The sequence below is a fragment of the Rhinatrema bivittatum genome, chromosome 2 (assembly GCF_901001135.1).
Source record: "Rhinatrema bivittatum chromosome 2, aRhiBiv1.1, whole genome shotgun sequence".
In the NCBI taxonomy this organism is placed as follows: Eukaryota; Metazoa; Chordata; class Amphibia; order Gymnophiona; family Rhinatrematidae; genus Rhinatrema; species Rhinatrema bivittatum.
The window spans coordinates 340,132,652-340,154,093 of NC_042616.1; the positions used below are offsets into that span (position 1 = coordinate 340,132,652).

At 42.7% G+C, this 21,442-nt stretch overlaps 1 protein-coding gene across 1 annotated transcript in view; it reads right to left on the minus strand.

Annotated features, from left to right (window-relative positions):
- Positions 1-21,442, minus strand: part of GALNT1 (polypeptide N-acetylgalactosaminyltransferase 1) — a 487,294-nt gene that overhangs the window by 165,433 nt on the left and 300,419 nt on the right. The window contains 3 exon segments of the mRNA XM_029589850.1: positions 9,928-9,979; positions 9,982-10,023; positions 10,026-10,096. Of these exon segments, the coding sequence (XP_029445710.1) occupies positions 9,928-9,979; positions 9,982-10,023; positions 10,026-10,096 (165 nt within the window).

Below are 21,442 nucleotides of genomic sequence, written 5' to 3' on the forward strand. Positions count from 1 at the left end.
GGAAGGTTTACGTGCAGCTATAAGTACTTGAGATATAGCGGATGGAAGGTTGAATGGCTGTAAGATCAAGCTTTCAACATCCATGCTGTCAGGGACAGGGATTGAAGGTTGGGATGGCGCAACTGACCCTGTTCCTGAGTTATGAGATTGGGAGCTACTCCCAGGCGAATGGATCCCTGACTGAGAGATCTAGCAGTGTGGGGAACCATACTTGTCGAGGCCAATATGGGGCTATGAGTATCATAGTTCCCTTGTCCTGTTGTAGCTTCACTAGTGTTTTGGTTATAAGTGGTATCGGAGGATACGCGTATAACAGGCCTGAGTTCCAATGGCGAGCAAATGCGTCCTTTGGTAGGCTGTTCTGCTGTCGAAGTAGAGAGCAGTAATTGTTCACCTTGCAGTTGAGCTGGGATGCAAAGAGATCTATCGTCGGTTGTCCCCAGCGCTGGAAGATCTTGGATGCTATTGTTGGATCCAAGGACCATTCGTGTGGTTGGAACTGACGACTGAGGCGATCCGCCACTGTGTTGTGGATGCCCGCTAGGTAGGTGGCCCGTAGAAGAATTGAATGTGTCAGGGCCCAGTCCCAATTGTGCTGCTTCTTGACAAAGAGGTACGAACCTGTCCCTCCTTGTTTGTTGATGTACCACATGGCTACTGTGTTGTCCGTTGGATTAAGACAGTCTTGTGTGATAGGCAGTCTTTGAATGCATGCAGCGCATAGCGTATAGCTCGAAGCTCTAGGAAGTTTATCTGAAAAGTGGCTTCGAGTCGTGTCCACTTGCCCTGTGTCTTTAGATGACCAATATGCGCTCCCCACCCTAAGGTGGATGCATCTGTAGTCAACGTCACTTGTGGCACTGGTTGCTGAAAAGGTAGACCTTTGAGCAGGTTGGGCATTACGTCCACCAGAGAAGTGCGGCTTTGAGCTCTGGTGTGTGATGTAAATAGGAGTGGACATTGGTTGAGTGGCTTGTATCCACTGTGTTTTGAGTGTCCATTGTAGAAGTCGCATGGTCAGTCTGGCCATGGGAGTTACATGAACCGTGGAAGCCATGTGCCCTAGAAGAATGAGGCACTGGTGAGCCGTCACCTTGAATCGGTTGCGGAGATCGTGAGTTAAGAGGACAAGTGTCTGAACACGGTCTCTTGGTAGAAAAGCAGTCGCTAGCGTAGTGTTTAGCTCTGCACCTATGAACTGTAGTAGATGAGTTGGTGACAGATGGGATTTCTGGTAGTTGATGAGAAATCCCAAGGAATGAAGGACTTGGATGGTGAGCTTGAGGGAAGTGACAGCACCTTCTTTTGAATGACTTTGATGAGCCAATCGTCAGATAAGGAAACACGTGCACTTTTGTTTGTGTAGGTGTGCCACTGCTGCAGCCATGCATTTTGTGAATACTCTGGGTGCTGATGCGAGCCGAATGGCAGCACTCTGTATTGAAAGTGTTGATCTAGTACCGAAATCGCAGGTACTGGCGATGAGGAGGGTAGATGGGGATGTGAGCGTAGGCATCTTGAAGATCCAGAGAGCAGAGCCAATCTCCCCTTTGAAGAAGAGGTAGAATGGAGCCTAGGGATACCATTCTGAATTTTTCTTTTTTGAGAAATTTGTTGAGATTCCTGAGGTCTAGGATAGGATGAAGGCCTCCTGTTTTCTTGGAATGAGGAAATATCGAGAGTAGAATCCTCTTGCCCTTTTGAGGTACCAGGAACTGGTTCTATGGCCCTGGCTTCTCAGAAGGGTGGATAATTCTGTTGAGAATTATGGAGTGTTGATTTATTGAGTGAGAGTGAAGTGGTGGTTCTCTATAGGGGTAGTTGAGAAATCCAACCTGTAACCGTGAGTCGTGATGGATAACACCACTGGTCGGTTGGTGATGGAGCCCAATTGCTGAGGAAGTGCTGATGATGCGGCCTCCTACAGGTTTTTCTGGGAACGGATTTTATGCTGCGCTGCTCTCTGGGGAAGTTCAGAAACCAGAAGTGCCTGTTGTTTGTGGGGATGGCTGAGCCCTCGGCTGCCTTGCTAGGCTGCGGCGTTGTGCTGGGCGGCTAGGTCTTTGTCTACCTGCTGGGGGGTCGTATCTACGTTGGCGATAGTAAGGCCGTCGAGTGTCTCTTCTGGAAACTTTTCTAGCAAGAGGCCTGCGACTCCTGAGGCTGAGACGACACTTGTTTTTAACGTCTCCGAGTGGTCCTTAAGTGTCGCTACCAGCTTCCTTATCTTGTCTCCACAGAGATTATCCCCTAAGCATGGTAGATCAGACAATGATCTTGGACTTCTGGGCGAAGAAGATCCGAGGCCTTCAGCCATGCCCATCGTCTTGCAGCTATAGCCGATGCCTGACAACCTTGCTGCTGTCTCAAAACAGTCGTAAGTAGCTCTGACTTCGTGTTTGCCAGAGTCAAGGCCTTTATGTACAAGTGTTTGAAATGCCTCTTGGTATGTGATCTGGAAGGCAAGAGAAAGTCCCTGAACCTGTTTCCAAAGGTTCCTTTGGTATTGGTTCATGTACAGCTGGTAAGATGTAATTTTTGACACCAGCATGGACCCTGGAAAACTATTCTGCCTAGGTTGTCTAACAACCTACTGTCCTTCTCCCAGGCGGCACTGAAGCATGAGATTTTTGTCTCTTTGCCTTCTTTTGGGCGGATTCTACCACCACTGATTGGTGGGGCAGTTGTGCCTCTTTGGAATCCTGGAGTTGGTTTGTACCAAGTACGTGGCCTCAGCTCTTTTGTTAACCGGTGGAGACAGAACTTGGATGCTCCCAGATTCTGTGTTGAAGTCTTGTAAGACTTCATGAACTGGGATTGCCAACATCTCCTTTGGAGGGTCTACAAACTGTAAGACTTCCAAAGTCTTTTGTCTCTGATCCACCTCTGTTTGTATAGGGAATGGAATGGTATCAGCCATTTCCCTAATAAAATTTGTAAAGGAGAGGTCTTCCGGTGGAGACTTTCTGTGATCCTCAGTTGGAGATGGTTTCCGAGAATAAATCTTCCTCCGAAGAGTATCTGAATTGGAATCATCCGGTTCCTCCTGTGGCCTGGGGTAAGGAACTGACGGTCTTACAGGTGAGTGTGGCCTAGGGGGCCCGGTACCCTGAAGGGACTGAAGTGGATCTGTGGTACTTGTCTTGTCAGATTCCCAGTAGTGTGTCCAATTTGTTAAAACTGGGTGCAAAATGGGAACATCCTCCTGAGGAACCGGTGCTGGAATCGGCCTTCCTGGTGAGGGCACCGGCATGGGCATCGGTGGCACCGAAGACGGAATCGGAGGGGGCGTATGAGGTATCGGCGAATGCACCGGAGTTGGAATCGATGTCGGTTCCCGCGGCATCGTCGATGACCCCGGAATCGTTGGTGCGGAGATGGGCATCGATGGTTGTGGAATCGGCATCGATGGCGGAATTGCGTCTCGGAGAGCCTGTTGCACCGCTTGACGTATGAGGGCGTCAAGTTCCACTCGCACAGCTGGTGAAAACAGAGCAGCTGTGGAGGGAGGCGGTGTTGGCGATGCCGATTCCTCCTCAGGGCCCTGAGGAGGTTCGGAACCCGGCACCGATATCGGTGGGGATCGCCCGTCAGTAGGCCTTGGAGCCTCTGCTTCCGTCCGGGTTTTCTTGCCGGAGAGGCCGTACCTGTGGTAGTGTCTCCCGGACACCGACCCCGCCGTCGTCGATGTTTCTCAGGCTGTTTGTCGCCTTCCTGAAGTGGATGCCTTCGATGAAATCGACGGGGATGGAGTGGAGGAAGCGTTCCCCGCAGCCGGAAGTTTCTCTTTTTAATAGCAGTTGCCGAACCGAGTGCCGATGGCGAAGACTGAGCCGAAGTGGACGGTCTTGGAAGCAGCTGAACTGAAAAAAGCTGCTCCCATCTTCTCGGCCCCTAAGCGCCGACCCTTACTGGTCATTTCCGCACAAGATGAACATGCCTGAATGTGTGTGATACTTGCCTAGGCCAACAGACAACACACTCAAATGCGGGTCGGTAAGGTAAGACATTGTTCTAGAGCAATTCGGGCACTTTTTTAACCCGGAGGCCATGGCGCGACGGACGTCGACGGCGAAAACTCGAATTTTATCGTTCCCAGCCGGGAATCGAAAGAAAAAAGTTACCAGCCGGTAACAAATGGGAAAACCCCTGCTGGTGAAGGTATTTTCTTTTGAAATTTTCCGAATTTTTTGGAGATGAAAATTCACCTCAGACTCCAATCAAACGCGAGGCTAACCGCTTCGCGGAAAAAAAGAAGACTGAAGAGAGACCCCTGTGGCAGAGAATATCATGGCATGCTGGGCATGCTCAGTAGGCACTCCGGTGCCATTCAAAAGTTTCCATAGAAACTTTTAGAGAAGTTTTCCGTACATATGGGCTCCATTACTGATGTCAACCATATGTGAGGACTAGCATCCTGCTTGTCCCTGGGATAACGGTGGATCCCAGAATTAGCTGAAATGCCTAGTCCAACATTCTTCTGGGTCCAGATTCTTCCTGTTGAGAAAGTCTGCTCTTACATTATCTTTTCCTGCGATGTGTGAGGCTGAAATCATCTGGCAATGTACTTCTGCCCATTCCATAAGCTGATCTATCTCCTGTGATACCTGCTGGCTCTTGGTTCCTCCCTGCAGATTGATGTAAGCCACAGTCATTGCATTGTCCGACGTTATCCGGACTGACCGACCCTGCAGCTTGTTGCTGAACCGCAAACATGCCAACTGGACCGCCCAGGCTTCCAGTTGATGCATGCTCCAAAGAAACTCTTCTGTATTCCAGCACCCTTGTGCCATTAGCTCCTAACAGAGTGCTCCCCAACCATGGAGGCTTACAACCGTTGTCAGCACTAGCCAGTCTGGAGGCACCAAGGAAAGTCCCTTCCATAGATGATCTGCCTGCAGCCACCACTGCACTTGGGAGGAGACTTCTATTGGCAGGAGGAGCCGAATTGAATAGCCTTAGACTGTGAGTTCCAATGAGACAGCAGGGAGCGCTGAAAAGGACGTATATGTGCCCTCGCCCACGTGACCACTTCCAGGATTGCCACCATCAGGCCAAGTACTTGCAGGTAGTAGTCAGACGCACAGTGTTTAAGAACAGACTGAGCTGTGTCAACTTCTGAATGTGCACTTCCGACAGGAAAACCTTGCCCTGCCTCATGTTGAACTGAACTCCAAAGTATTCCAATGACTGAACAGGCTGAAGACTGCTCTTGGCCAGGATCACCACCCAGCCGAGCTCCTGCAACAGGGAGAGCACCTTGCGGGTCACTCTGAAGCTCTCCTCCAGTAACCTGTCTCGAATCATCCAGTCGTCCAAATACGGGTGTACAAGGATTCTATCTTTTCTCAATGGCGCTGCCACTATCACCATTACCTTGGAAAAGGTCTGTGGGATGGTGGCCAGACCAAAGGGCAAGGCCCGGAACTGATAATGGCATCCCAGAACTGTGAACCGCAGAAAGTGTTGATGCTCCACTCGGATGAGGATATGAAGGTACGCCTCAGACAGGTCCAAGGAGGTCAGAAATTCCCCCGACTGCACAACCATTATTACAGACCACAATGTTTCACTGCGAAAATGCGTCACCAGCAGATGACGACTGACATCTTTGAGATCCAGGATGGATGGAAAGGAGTCCTCTTTCTTGGCACAATGAAATAAATGGAATATCAACCCATATTTTCTTGAGATGTGGGCATTCGAACCTCAGCCTTCAAACTGAGGAGCCTTGTCAATATAGTTTCTACTGCCTGCTTCCTCTGTGGTGAGTGGCAGGGGGACACCATTAACTCGTCCCGAGGAACACTGTGAAACTCCAACCCATATCTTTCTTGTATCACTTCCAGGATCCATTGATCCGATGTCATCCCGACCCACCTCTGATAGCAGAGAAAGACGTTCCCCCTATCTCTTGTTCCTGGGGGTGGGTCAGCAAACCTTCATTGGGAGGGATGGGATGAGCCACTACCTGAACCCGTGCCCCTTCTTGGCTGTCGAGAAAGAAAGGACTGACACTTGCCAAAAGGTCGAGTTCTCTGGTTGGTTGTTCCCCTATAGGGACAAAAATGCTTGGATCCTCTAGTACGACCTTTCATGTTAAGAACATGGCGTCTGCTTCTTATCCTCTGACAAGCGAGGAACCAGAGATTTGCCCCACTTACTGGCCAGTTTTTCCAAATCGCTCCCAAATAATAGCAAGCCTTTGAAGGGCAATTTGGTAAGGTTATCTTTGGAGGTCGCATTGGCTGACCAATTTCGCAGTCATAACGGATGCCTGGCAGCTATTGTGGAAGCTACGCCTCTGGCTGAAGAGTGGACCAAATCACAGCCCGCATCCGTCAGAAAAGCAGCAGCTGGCTCTATAACAGCTCTAGAGTTCACCCCAACCTCCTGGGAGACAAGCAAACAAGGTCGAGCCACCAGGGAACAACAAGAAGCGATCTGTAAGGTCATTGCCACGGCATCAAATGCTTGCTTAAGGATAGCCTCAATCCTTCTATCATAAGCATCCTTCAAAGTCGCTCCTCCTTCCCACAGGAATAGTAGTCCACTTGGAAACTGCACACGCAAGTGTATCCACCTTCAGAAACTGTAAATGCTCTCTTGCCACTGGATCCAGAGGGTACTGGCCCTCCAAAACCCAACCCCCTTTGAAACTAGCCTCCGGGGTGCCTCATTCAAGATCAATTAAATCTTGAATGGCTTCCATAAGAACATAATTCAAAACATAAAAGGAACCTGTGTGACACTGTTAAACCATCTAAATCAATTATTTTAGTGAGATTTTAAGCCGCGTCAGCAAGCCTTGACAACGTGTTCTGTACAAACAGAGCCGTTGGATCTTTAATCATTTGTGGCAAAGTCCTTATATCCAGCAAGAGCTTGAAATGTCAAATGTAATCTATCCCCATTTAACAGTTATAACTCTAAAACCGACAACGGCCGGTGTTTCGCTACAAAGCGCGTAGCTTCTTCAGGGGTGAGTATAACCGGTAGATCACAAATGCTGTAAATGTAATAGAAATAAAAATTATCACTTTTGATTATTAGAAAGTTTCACTTAGCTGATTGTAGATGAAAAAGTAACCTTCCGATCCGGACACTGAGTCTCAAAATAGTACTTCACGAGAAGCGGGACAGAGAATGAATGAAACCAGTTTCTGAATTTAAATAGCCCGCAGTTTTTCCCGGCACAGAAGTCAGGCTCACTGGTCTATAGTTTCCCCTGATCACCCCTGGATCCTTGTTTAAATATTGGGGGTTATATTAGCCACCCTCCAGTCTTCAGGTACAATTGATGATTTTAATGATAGGTTACAAATTTTTACTAATTGGTCTGAAATTTCGTTTTTGAGTTCCTTCAGAACCCTGGGGTGTACACCATCCGGTCCAGGTGATTTACTCCTCTTCAGTTTGTCAATCAGGCCTACCACTTCTTCTAGGTTCACCGTGATTTGGTTCAGTCCATATGAATCATTACCCATGAAAACCTTCTCTGATACGGGTATCTCCCCAACATCCTCTTCAGTAAACACTGAAGCAAAAAAATCATTTAATCTTTCCGCGATGGCCTTATCTTCTCTAACTGCCCCTTTAACCCCTCGATCATCTAATGGTCCAACTGACTCCCTTCACAGGCTTTCTGCTTTGGATATATTTTTAAAAGTTTTCACTGTGAGGTTTTGCCTCTACGGCCAACTTCTTTTCAAATTCTCTCAGCCTGTCTTATCAATGTCTTACATTTAACTTGCTAACGCTTTCGCATTATCCTATTTTCTCCTGTTGGATCCCTCTTCCAATTTTTGAATGAAGATCTTTTGGCTAAAATAGTTTCTTTCACCTCCCCTTTTAACCATGCTGGTGATCGTTTTGCCTTCTTTCCACCTTTAAGATGTGGAAAAAAAACACAGGAAAAAACAAGAGGCCTTACTTACTCAGAGAAACCAAAATGGGATTTTTCTTTGGCTCAGATGCAGCATCTGCCCCAGGAACCCCAAGTATCTTCAAGGTCTGGGAAATCAAAGCCAGCAGTTTATCCTTATGAAAGAACCGTAGTATAGTTCTATACGGTTCTAATCCTGGAGAATTTCACCATCCTCAAGGGAGTCAGAATCGGTGTCATCATCCGTGCCATCTGGACTTCCATCAGGAAGGCTCACTGTCACTCCAGCACTTAACAGGAGGGCCTGGAAAAGTTCCAACCTGCAACTCCACCCTGGGAGCATTAGCGAGTAAAGATTGTGCCTGGAGAAAGGATTGCAATCCCTGAAAAAACTCCACTCAAGAAAAGGTAGAAGCATCCAATCCAGGAGGTACTTGGGGCGTACACCCTGAGCTAACATCCCCCGCTGAGGAATCAATTAGGGGAGTTCCAAAATCAGGCGCTCCACCTGAGCCATATGTACCCGGGCCTATATCCGGCTGGGGAGAGCCAGGCTTAGCAAAATCAGGAGGCAGTTCCCCCTGAGCCTCCAAACAGCACTGGCACAAGTTAGTGGGCACTCCTGGCTGAGAAGCCCGAATATGAAAGGCAATGCAGAGAGACAGATGCTTAGGTTTAGGTACCAATTATGGCCGGAGTACTGAAGTGGCGGCCAGAGACGTGCGACTGGATTTTTTTTTTTTTGTCCATTCATAAATACTAGGTGTCCAAAAATCGGGCATCTAACATTTAGGCATCTCACACCCAGGGTGTCCCAGCACCTAGCCGTCCAAAACTTAGGCATGCTAGTGTCTAGGCGTCCCAAAACTTAAAACGCTCAATGAAACTTGGGCGCATGGGCAAGCCTGCGGCCACTTAAGGCACTGCTTTACTTAGGAGCATGAAATACAAATCCCAACTAGTCTTCCAAAATCTGGATGCACAGCCTAGACACACACGCCAAACTGACAAGCCTGTAGAGGGCAACCTAAGAAAAGCATACAAAAAGCCATTATGGCCTACTTCACGGTGCACAGCAAAAAAGCTTCAGAGCAGGGCCTAGCCTAAAGAGGCTGCTCAACCCACCAGGCTGCCCATGTCCCTCGACCTCCCACGGAGCAGAATGAATGTCAGAACAGCATGCTGAGCACAGAGACATGGAAAGAGGGAGCCTTGATATACCACTTTAGGGGCCTTGCAGCTACTGCTCTGCCTACATGCCATGCCCCAGATGTATCATCTTAGAGGTATTGCTGCTATCTTTTCCTGTCATGCCCCAGATATACAATCTTAGGGGTTCTTGCTACTACCGCTCTACCTGCCATGCCCCAGATATATCACCTTGGGGATCATACTGTCAATATACCTTCCTGCCATGCCTACTATGTACCAGAATAGAAATTTTGGTGCCTCCATGTTTGCTGTTTTCATCTCAGCCTAATTCTCCCACTCTGTTTGTTGGTTATAATGGGGTGGTTTTGCCTCCAGAAAAAAAATTTGAAAAAAGGAACGAAAAAATACAAGTTTCTCCTCCCACCCTTCTTTGCTCCTCTGACGATGCCTTGGTGAACTCCTGCCACTGCTGTATTCCTTTGTCCCTTTATGAAGGCCTTAGGTAATACGTGCCACTTTTGGTTCCATATTGACTGAGTCTTGATTTGTTGGCATGGCTTTACCCTTCTGATGTTGTCTATCAACCAGTTTCATTATAAAGGACTAGAAAATCTCAGATTGACAGCACAAAATAGGCTGCGCTGTTTCCCCCCCTTGACTTTAATGAAAACAACAAATGAATGAAACAAACCTAGGTGGCTCTACGAAGCAAATGAAAGAACAAGCTAAACAAATTTTGTTCCTTTGCACATCTCTACTATCTAAATTGCTAATGAATTTTGAAAGCGGATTCTGATTCTTTATAAAACAGCTTCCAGAAAAATTGGACATTTATACATCTGAATAAAACATTCTTAGAAATATAGCTGAAATTATCCATTTCTCCTTACCTGACAGGTAGAGTTCTGTCCCCTTTCCTTCTGTCCATTTCTCTCTGGGGACAGGATACCAGCGGAAATTCAATTTCCAGTTGAAACCACCATAGTCATATCAGAGCCTGCCATATACTCAAAGGTATCATCACTGATTACATCAATGATCGGGCACACTACTGTTTTCCTACAGAGAGAAAACATGTCAAAATTAGAAGTAGAATATTTAATATCTGGAGCTATTCATTGATTTATTTGCTTTTGTTTACAAGAATAAAAACGATGGTTAGCAGGAAACTTGTTTTTTATAGTTTTCTATAGCTCTTACAGGTTCAAATAAGTCATACTATAACAGAGAACATTTTTAAAAAGTCTGCCTAGCTGAAAAATGTATCCTTATAGCTATTTTTCAAAGGGAAACTATCTGGGTAGTTTCCTTTTGAAAATTGCCTAAAAGATCCATGAGTACAATATACCTGTGGATTTTGCACCTGCTTTTTCTGTTGGCAAAGTTTGCCTGGAAAATAACATATGCAGATTGGAAAATCAAATTGATGCATGTTATCTTACCGTGACCTCTCTCTTTATCCCCACAAATGTCTTTAAATGCTGTTAAAAGTGCCTATTTTCTGAAATGGTGCACATACTTCAACAGCAGTGAGGTGGGCAATTTTCAAAAGCAGCCATCTAACTGCATTAATCTTGTTTATGCAACTAAATTGCTTTGAAAATTGCCTACCCTATTACACCGGAACCACTCATATAATTACAATTGGGTAAATTGTTCAGTTTTTCAGACTGTAGTTACCTTGGGTCTAGATTATTTTAATTCCTTATATCATGGATTACCAGATACCACTCTGAGACCATTACAAATCATACAAAACTCAGCTGCATATGTTCTAACTAGTACTGAATTGTGGCAACATATTACTCCAGTTCTGAAAGCTCTCCACTGGCTACCTATCCAGTGGAGAATAAAGTTTAAAATAGCCATTCTTATTCATAAAATGATAAATACACCTGAAGTTATAGTACTGAATTCAATGTTAAGAATTTACCATCCAGGCAAATCATTATGATCAGCTAATGAGGGACTTATAGAAGTTCCCTCCATGCATGACTTGGTGAAACTAGAGACAGAGCATTTCTAATCGCTGCTCCTTTATTGTGGAATTCCCTTCCTGACCAGATTCGCCTGATCCCTTTTATAAAAGAATTTCACCAACAGCTGAAATTCCACTTCAAAAGCTTTTGCAGGAATATAATTTAAGTATTTTTTGCCGTGAAAATCTTATTGCAGATAACAGCTGTAGAAATTCTTTTCACTGCCAGCTCTAATGTCTATTGCATTTTTAATGTACCTATATTATTTTTCTGAATTATGTGCATTTTATCATCGGCTGTGAATGTAGGATATGTGGAGACTACACAATTTTCAAAAATAAACAAACCCTTTCTGAAAAGATTGCTAAAATATTAAAGTTGTTTATCCATGTTAAGCTTGACTGATATAGAAACATACTAAAATGAAGTCGAAAAAGACCATCCTGCCCATCTGGTCTGTTCACTTATTCTGCCCATACTAGTATGGGATATATCTCAGGTGCCAGCCTAGAGTGTGACCACCTGCAAGATTTTATAACTTGGACTGCTTTTTTTCTTTTTTAATGTTCCTCCTTTGTACGCTACCAACTTGGGTAGAATAGCATACAAAATCTCTACTTACTTCCCTCTAGCACTTAACATTCCCATACCTAACCAAAAAGCTCTGCAACAATCTAAATAGCCAGTGATATTATAGCTTCTCTCCAAACATTCAGCCTTCCAGGTCCTCTGTGTAGCTTAATGGTATGAAAAAATGAAAAAAAAACAAAAACAAAAAAAAAACCAGGAATAGTTCTGGTTTTAATTTGAGCAATAATTTTAATGTGATGTTTTATGTAGCTAGGATGCCAGATAAACATTTTGATTTTTACCATTAGCTCATCACTGATTGGACTCATTCATCTCATTCATTGTACACTGCAATGCCTTTTATTGGACTAATAAGAATTATCCAATGAAGATACTGTTCCTGAGCTTTTGATTTCACATAGGTCCCCTTCTTCAGATGTCCAAATTCTCAAGAATGAACTTATCTGACTGAAAGCTCATATATAGAAACATAGAAACATTGAAATGACGGCAAAAGAAAACCAAATGGCCCATCCAGTCTGCCCAGCAAGCTTTCACACTTATTTTTCTCATACTTATCTGTTACTCTGACCGCTGAGTTCAGGGCCCTTATTGGTAACTTTTTGGTTCTAATTTCCTTCCACCCCTGCCACTGATGTAGAGAGCAGTGCTGGAGCTGCATCAAAGAGAAGTATCGGGCTTAATTGGTTCGGGATAGTAACCGCTGCAACAAGCAAGCTACTCCCACGCTTATTTGTTTACTCAGACTATGCAATTCAGTCCTTGTTGGTAGTTGCCTGAATGTAAATCTTCTTTTCATTCCCCCTGCCATTGAAGCAGAGAGCTACGCTGGATATGCATGGAAAGTGAAGTATCAGGCTTATTAGGTTTGGGGTAGTAACTGCTGCAACAAGCAAGCTACTCCCATGCTTATTTATGAATGCAAATCCTTTTTCCCACATTTCCTCTTGCCGTTGAAGCATACAGCAATGTTGTAGTCGAATTAACCGTGTGTATGTTTATTGAACAAGGGTATTAATCATCAGGTAGTAGCCGTCATTCCCGCAAGCCACCCCCATGCCTCTTCTCTTCATTCACACCCTCAAGACTTTATGGATCCACAGTGTTTATCCCATGCCCCTTTGAAATCCTTTACAGTTTTGATCTTCACCCACTTCCTCTGGAAGGGCGCTCCAGGAATCCACCACCCTTCTCCATGAAGAAATACTTCCTGACATTGGTTCTGAGTCTTCCTCCCTGGAGTTTTAAATAGTGACCCCCTGGTTCTGCTGATTTTTTTCCCCAACGGAAAAGGTTTGTCTTTGACTTTGGATCATTAAAACCTTTCAAGTATCTGAAAGTCTGTATCATATCACCCCTGCTCCTCCTTTCCACTAGAGTATACATATTTAGGTTCTTCAATCTCTCCTCATAAGTCAATCGATGAAGACCATCCACCTTTTTGGTCACCCTTCTCTGGACCGCCTCCATCCTGTCTCTTCGGAGATACGGTCTCCAGAACTGAGCACAGTACTCCAGGTGAGGCCTCACCAAGGACCTGTAACAAAGGGATAATCACTTCCCTTTTCTTACTCGATATTCCTCTCTCTATGCAGCCCAGCATTCTTCTGGCTTTAGCTATCGCCTTGTCACATTGTTTCGCCGACTTCAGATCGTTAGACACTATCACCCCAAGGTCTCTCTCCTGCTCCATGCAAATCAGCCCTTCACCCCCCATCAAATACATTTCTTTTGGATTTCCACACCCCATATGCATGACTCTGCACTTCTTGGCATTGAATCTCAGCTGCGATATCTTCAACCAGTCTTCCAGCTTCCTTAAATCCCGTCTCATTCTTTCCACACTCTGTTGCAGATATTAGTGTCATCCACAAACAGACAAACCTTACCTTCTATCCCATCCGCGATGTTGCTCATGAAGATATTGAACAGGACTGGTCCCAACACCAACCCTCGCGGCACTCCGCTCATCACCGCTCTCTCTTCCGAGTAAGTTCCATTTACCGGCACACATTGTCTTCTGTCCTTCAACCAGTTTGCTATCCAGGCCACCACCTTGGCACTCACGCCCAAGCTTCTCGTTTTATTCACAAGCCTCCTGTGCGGGACTGTATCAAAAGCTTTGCTGAAATCCAAGTAGATGACATTGAGCGCTCTTCCTTGATCTAATTCCCTAGTCACCCAATCAAAAATGTCTATCAGATTTGTCTGACAGGACCTTCCCTTGGTGAAACCCATGCTGCCTCTGGTCCATCAATTCTGCTGCTTGTAGATAGTTCACTATTCTTTCCTTTAGCAGCGACTCCAATACTTTTCCCACCACCGAGGTGAGGCTAACCGGCCTGTAGTTTCTAGCCTCCTCTCTGCTCCCACTCTTGTGAAGAGGGACCACTGCCACTCTTCTCCAATCACTCGGCACCACTCCCTTTTACAGGGATCTATTGAACAGGTCAGGCAGCGGAGCCGCCAGCACATCTCTGAGCTCCCTCAGTATCCTGGGATGAACCTCATCAGGCCCCATGGCTTTATCCACTTTCAGTTTTCCTAGCTCTTCCCATACCTTCTCTTTCATAAATGGAGTTTCATCCATTCCACTCCCCTCCAGTTTCTTGTTAACTAGCGACGGTTCTTCTCTGGGGTCTTCTTTAGTGAACACCGAACTGAAGTATTCATTTAATATTTCTGCCATTTCTTCATCTGTCTCCACCCATTGATCCTTTTCACCTTTCAATTTCACTATACCACTTTGGACTTTTCTCCTTTCACTGATGTATCTGAAAAATGTTTTGTCACCTCGCTTTACCTCTTTGGCAATCCTTTCTTCTGCTTGACTTTTCACTTTCTTGATTACTTTCTTCGTCTCCCCTCAGTTTTACCAGATATTCTTCTTTGTGATGCTGCCTTTGGGATCTTTTATATTTCTTAAATGCTGTTCTTTTATCTTTTATTTTATCCGCCACCTCTTTTGTGAACCAGATAGAAAAGTAAAGAAAAGCAAGAAAAGAATGAAACCTAACATATATATTGGTCGCTTCAGTAATTGCTCCTTTTAGCTTGGCTCACTGTTGTTCCACATCTCCCATTTACTCCCATCCTTCTGGTTCTTCCTCCAGGTACTTCCCCATTTCAACAAAGTCCATGTTTTTGAAACACAAAACCCTGGTCTTTCTGCAACTTCTCCGTATCGTGTTACAGCTTCATTGGATAATATTTATATTGGTCCAATAAAAGGCATTACAACCTACAAAGACTCAGTTTTCTCAAAGATTACAGCACTAGTACTCTGTGCTACCAAATGCAAACACCTGCGTATGACTTGGAGTGAGGACGACCCTTGTTGTGTCTGTCTACCTTAGTGTTTTCCATCTGCACATGACCCCTTTTTCCGAGGCCTTATTTCCCCATGAGCTTGAGTGTCATCTGTTCAGCTCCCAAGTAATGTCACAGAAGGGTGACAAGAAAAGGCCCAGGAGGACATCAATAACATGCACGCAAGCTGTGTGCATACTCTGTCATGCATCCAAAGAAGTGCGACAATGGAGCTCCTTCATGTAAGACTTTGGGCTCTTTATGGGCAGTTTGTTACAGTGTCCAGTTGCTCTATGCTGGATATACTGATGAATCCAACCATTTGCATTGCATCTTCCTGGCCAATTCCCTAGCTATCAAGATATGGCAGATGTGACAGTATGGCTAAAGTTTTTATGAAAAGACCTGCGTGGGTTCTGATTAATTTAGTTTCTGATCTGTTACAATCTTTCTTGTCTAGTTCCACATTTTCAGTTCTTACTGTTTTGCTAGTTAATGCCTTACCTGTAGAAAAAAAATTACCAGTTATCTATAATTTGATACAAGTTAAGACAACTGACCGCCTATATAACTGAGTCCTGGCTAACTGATAATGCCTCTGTGTTATTAAAAGAGCTGATCCCGCCTGGGTATTCTGTTTCTGGTTCAATTACATGAATCTCGGAGAGGGGGAGAGCTGTTAGTTGTTTTTAAATATCATCTGAAATTGATGTCCATACTTACTAACATTGCTTCTTCTCCAACTGTTACGTCTAACATACTGCCAGCTGGGCTTACTTTCTTAAAAAATATTATATCTCCTCTTTGACAGAGTTCATTAGTGAGTAAATTTTCAGTTTACAAATTTGTAGGTGATTTTAACCTGCATGACCAACTGAAACTAACTGCTCCTTGTGAGATATTACTGGATGCAAAGGCTACATTTGGCATATTTTAAATCTCATCTTTCTTGACCCAGTATTGATCGACTGTAGTTCTTTTGCTAAAGTCGATTCAATCCTATGATCAGATCATTATATTGTATCTTTCATAAGAACATAAGACTTCCCATACTGGGTCAAGACCAAAGGTCCATCAAGCCCAGTATCCTGTTTCAAACAGTGGCCAAGCCAGGTCACAAGTATCTGGCAGGATCCCAAGGGGATTGTTAATTTATCTATATCACAGGGAAACACTGCATCAGATCAGCAGGTGGTACTCAAGTGTGGGCATATTGAAGCAGATTCTTTTAGGGAACATATACCTTTTGCAGACAACTGCTTGGCTAATGATTTAGCCATTCTGGTTGATCACAGGCATGAGACTTTAGAGAAAGTGACTAACCAATTAACTCAAGTTAAACCCATATGTCAACAACGGGTAAAACTAGCTCCCTGGTTTAATAGCTTCTTCTTAATAGTAAAATGTTTGGTTCAAAAAGCAGAGCATACATGCACAAATTTAAAACAGATGCCAATTTGGACAGCTATTGGCTCCCTTTAGCCTTATACAGAACAAAGACAGAGGGGGCAAAAAAGGCATATTACCCTCAGGATTTATTCCACCCTAAGTAGATTATGTGCTATTTTGGGTGGTACAATAATTTACATATCAACCCTCTGTTTCTTAATCAATCTAGAATGACCTGGTGATAATTTTGCCACATTTATCAATAATTATATTGCTACAATTGATAATCAGCTAGGGCCTTACCACAGCAACAAGGGTCCATGAATCTTACAATTCTTGATCAATATCTATAAATGCAACCCCAAATAAAATCCATTATGACTGTTTATTTCAATAAGCTCAGAATGCTTCACTATTCAAGACCACTGCTGACGCCTGAGGATTTCCAGACTGTCTTACAGATATTTTTCCAGCTATCAATCACTGTAATTCGCTGTATATTGGCTTACCTGCAAATTCATTACAAACACTTCAAACAGTGCAGAATTCTGCCACTCGGCTGACAGGATATTATGGGGGCATATCACTTCTATTCTTGGCTCCCTGCACTGGCTCTCTAATGGCAAACTGACTTCAACTTTGCCATGCTAGTCTATAAGCTGTAGAATAATGCAATGTTGCCATGGATTAATTCCATTTTATGGATTTATGCCCCTCCTAGAGCTCTGAGGTATACTTAACAAGGGACACTGGATATTCTATCTGTTCGATATACACATCTTGTAGAGATATGAGAATGAGCCTTTTCTGTGGCTGTTCCAATAGCATGGAAGGCACTCCCAACCTCCTCTTTGGTTATTACCAGATGTACAGATTTTTAAGAAGGCACTAAAGATATTTCTATTCAGGAATGCATTTAATTTGCCTGAATAGTTGGCTTGGGCTTCACCAACCTTAACATGTTCATTCCTTTCAAAGAGTCCTGTTGACATCATTATTGAGATCAAAATGTATTAATTTTCAGAACATAACATAACAATAAATACAATGGACAACATGAAACTAGAAAAAAAAATACAAACAGTAATAAGATTTGCACCAAGCAATCACATACACTGAGAATACAGTGAAACAATTAAGATGCAAATGACAATATTGGGGTCCAAACTTTTCTGGCCTCTAAAAGAGAGCCATTACGTTCTGCAGCAGCAAGTTCATATTTTGAAAAAGTAGACCACCACATATTCATATCCAACAACTTATTTTTCCAATTATTTAAAATTAACTTTAGAGCCACAAATAGCAAGAAATCCAAAAGTTTATCTTTATAGAAAGATAAGACAGCACATACAACGAAAATATAAGTATAAAAACTTTGTAAGTTAGATCTTGATGAATAAGAAGATAGACAGATTCTATCCCATACCTGAGATCAAAAGGACAATAGATTAGGACATGAAAAAAGAAAATGTGATAAAGACCAATTTCATCCAATCAATACCAACATCCGTTATCTTGACAAGCTTAATAGTTCAAATTGCTCTAACAGCAATAATAATAAAAACAAAAAGAAAACAAAAACTGTGTAACAGAGGCAGAAAGTGATACTCTAAGTAATTTCTCCCCAAATTAGGCCAACTTAGCTTAAGTCAAGATCCTTTTCCCATACTCTGATAGTACCAACACAGCTACCTGGGAGTCTAGGCTTAATCTGTGAAACTTTGAAGTGTGTTTAGTACTAGAAGGAATCCTTTCAGACATATGCAATTCCTGGGATACATCAAATACATCCAAAAGAGCAATATTAGAAGCCAAAATACAATGTCATATGGTTGCATCCATTGAAAAAAAAATTGGGACGCAGGTAAACCAAATGCCGCTTGTAACTCAACAAAGGAGCAGGACTTCCTATCTTTAACCACTTGTTGAAGAGTCTAGACACCAGACAATCCAAATCTTCCAAAAAAATAACCTTATTATCAATTTTAAATAACTTCTTATACCATTTTGGTGGTTGTTTGGATAGAGCAAGAAGATTTGAGTAAACTTCTCAAAGGACCAAAATGCCACTAAGATAGCCTTTAGAACTAAGTGATTCTCCAAAAAGAAGGCAAGCACATGTCAGAAAAATAAGACATTGAAATAGGATCAACCAAGGATTCCTCCAAACACAGATACCTGGGTTTAGAGGAAAAGATATCAGGCTGCAACCATAAACAATCTTGTTCCATTATAAAAGCAAACTGATACAAAGCAAAATCTGGAAAATTGACACCCCCAAATGTTTTGTCAGTTTTTTTTAAAAGCAATTCTTGGAATTTTATCATTCCACACTAAAGGAACAAGGAAGAGTGAATAAAACTTCCTTCAAAATAACTTTACAAAAACAAACAAGTGTTTAATCAAAATAGGAAGTACTTGTTTGCTACTCTTTCTAAACCCTAGCCTTAGCCCACAAGGCCCAAGGGTCTTCTTTAAGAATAATAAAAGAAAATACTACCATTCTTCCCCCTGAAAAGTTGAACTGAAAATCCACACCCTCTCTAGATGTTTTCCCCTTTTATAGGAACAGGAAACAAACACACAGTAACCCACTTGAGGTAGCTATAAACATCTTGGAATGCTTTTTCTCTATCTACATTGATAGTATAAGCTTCTTAGTAGAGATGCAGTAGGGCTCTACATATATCTAAGTAAACATCATCTGTGTTACAAGAATGTTTTTTTTTCCCTTGGCCTTTCTTGAATCCAGACTTTTACTCTAGCATTTTCAACGTTTTCTCTTTCTGAGGTAAAATTTTATGACCTTCATTACTACTTTTAAGAGAATCCCATCTTTACAGTAGCTTATTTTAGGACTGTTCAGTATGATCTCAGTTGGGTGTATCTCACAATAACCTTTGCTTAGCATGTTTTTTTTTGGCTGTCTGTTCTCCTTAAACTTTGCTTTCCTTATTTTCTCTTTTGAGAATGAACAACTATGAACTGAAGGACCGCAATACTGATAACTGTGAAATCTGCTGGAGCAGATTTCACAGTTATCAGTATTGCGGTCCCTTTCCTTGACAAATGCAGTACTTTATGATGGTCACTGAAGAACATCTGTGCACACTAGGAACACAATTTGAAGTCTCTGGCCTGTTTCTCTTGACACAACAAGAATAAACAATGCACAATCTAAAGAAGAAAAAATATTCTTTGGAGAAAAGACTCCAACAGATAGCAAGTTTGTTTACTGTATTCGGTGTTCTCCACGGACAGCAAATTTACCTTTTTTCTCCATAATAGATATCAACAAGTAAAGCAGGGAAATTATATATCCCAGTGGAAGATGATGTATTCTGGGGTTCCACAAGGCTCGGCATCATCATCTGTTTGTTTGTTTTTTTAATATGTACCTCCAGTCACTATGATTCTATTGGCTCTTGGTTTGAAATTTTAAGTATATGCAGATAACATTTGTCCTGACATGTATTGATGATTGAATGGTGCCTTTAGAAGATTTATATCAGTGTTTCAGCTCTGTTAAGCAGTGGATGTTAGAAAATGGAATGTTGCTTAACCTTCAAAAGACTAAAGTATTATGATTAGAAAGAACAACTCCACCGGCTAGTGTAATAAATGCCAAGTCTGAAAACCTGCAACTTTCTCTAAAGGCAGAAGCTGGCGATCTGTGTTTTATTTTAGATTAAATTAAAAAAAAAAGGGGGGGGGGGGGGGAAACAGGTATTGTATGCTGAAGACTGATATGCTGACAATAGGGATAAAGCACAGGACTGCTTCTATGGCCAAGTCCAAAAGCAAAGGACGTTCAAGCAACATTGTCTGAATTATCAGGAAGGCTGCTCACCACGTAAAAATGTTGCTAGCAGTAATTTTGTTATAAGGTTGACAGTTACATGCTTTTGATTGTAAGTATTACTATCCTTAAAGCATGCAGGGTAACTTGCACAGAGTGGCAGACACATAGGGGTAACCTTCATGGAGCGGCAGTTACTACCCTTAACAGGCACATGGGGGTAACCTGCACGGAATGGCAGTTATTACCATAAGAAACTGACTTGTATTTAGAGGCATGCAAAAAATCATCAGAGCACTGTGACTTATTCAAAATGTGGCAACAAGAATTCTATCTGAATCTAGTAGAAGTATTACTCTGATGCTTAAGCAGTTGTGCTGGCTACCTGTAACACAGCAAATTATATTTAGTACATAAAGTTAGTTATAATGAAGATAATTATCTTTCTACTATGCTTAAGCCTTATGTACCAATTAGAACTTTACATTCTGCTACTGCAAAGTTGTATGAGATACCCTCAGTACAAAAAAAAAAAAATTACAAGGTATAAGAAAGGGGGCTTTTTTTTTTATGTGGCAGACCCATTATGGAATGCTTAGCCAGATAATAATTGTAAATAATCTGTCTAAAATTTTGCAAACAGGCAAAAAGGCTAATGTTTGTACAAGCTTCTGAAATAGGTTGATAGTATATGTATTAGCAAATCTAAGATTTTTAGAAAGCTTTATTTTATATTTGTTATGTTACTGTATATAATGTTTGTGTTAATTGATTGTGACTGCCTTATTGTTAATCACAATGTACACTGTGAAGTTTATGGAACATAACTAATTTTAAATAAACGTGTGTGATGATGTTGCTTGATGGCAAATGGATCCTTTTCTCTAAACTCATAGAGCTTTTTGTTCGACTGAGCATATGCAGAAATTCACGCACAGACACTGCTTCATGAGCCCCTCAGTCGATTGTAGAGCTGAGCCTACCTAGGTAGCCAACTCTCCAGGGAGGTTGGTAGATATTTAGCTTCACTAAATCATCCTACTATCTATAAAGAATCCCATTTATGTTAAGAAAGCGTGCTTTCTCCGTTGATAAGCAAGGCTGAATTAGCCATTGCATGTGGGGAGTCCCAAGCAGAAGGTTGTAGTAGAGTGTTTATTGAATAAGTAACCAGGCCCTACCATGGAGAGTGGACTACTGGATGAAAAGGATATACAAAGCTGTTTGTCCAAGTTTACTGTCCAGAAAGTAGTGGAATGTGATGGTATGCACTGATGACAAAGTTGCAGCTTTGAAAATGTCTTCAAAAGGAACTGCTTACAGATGATCCACTGATGC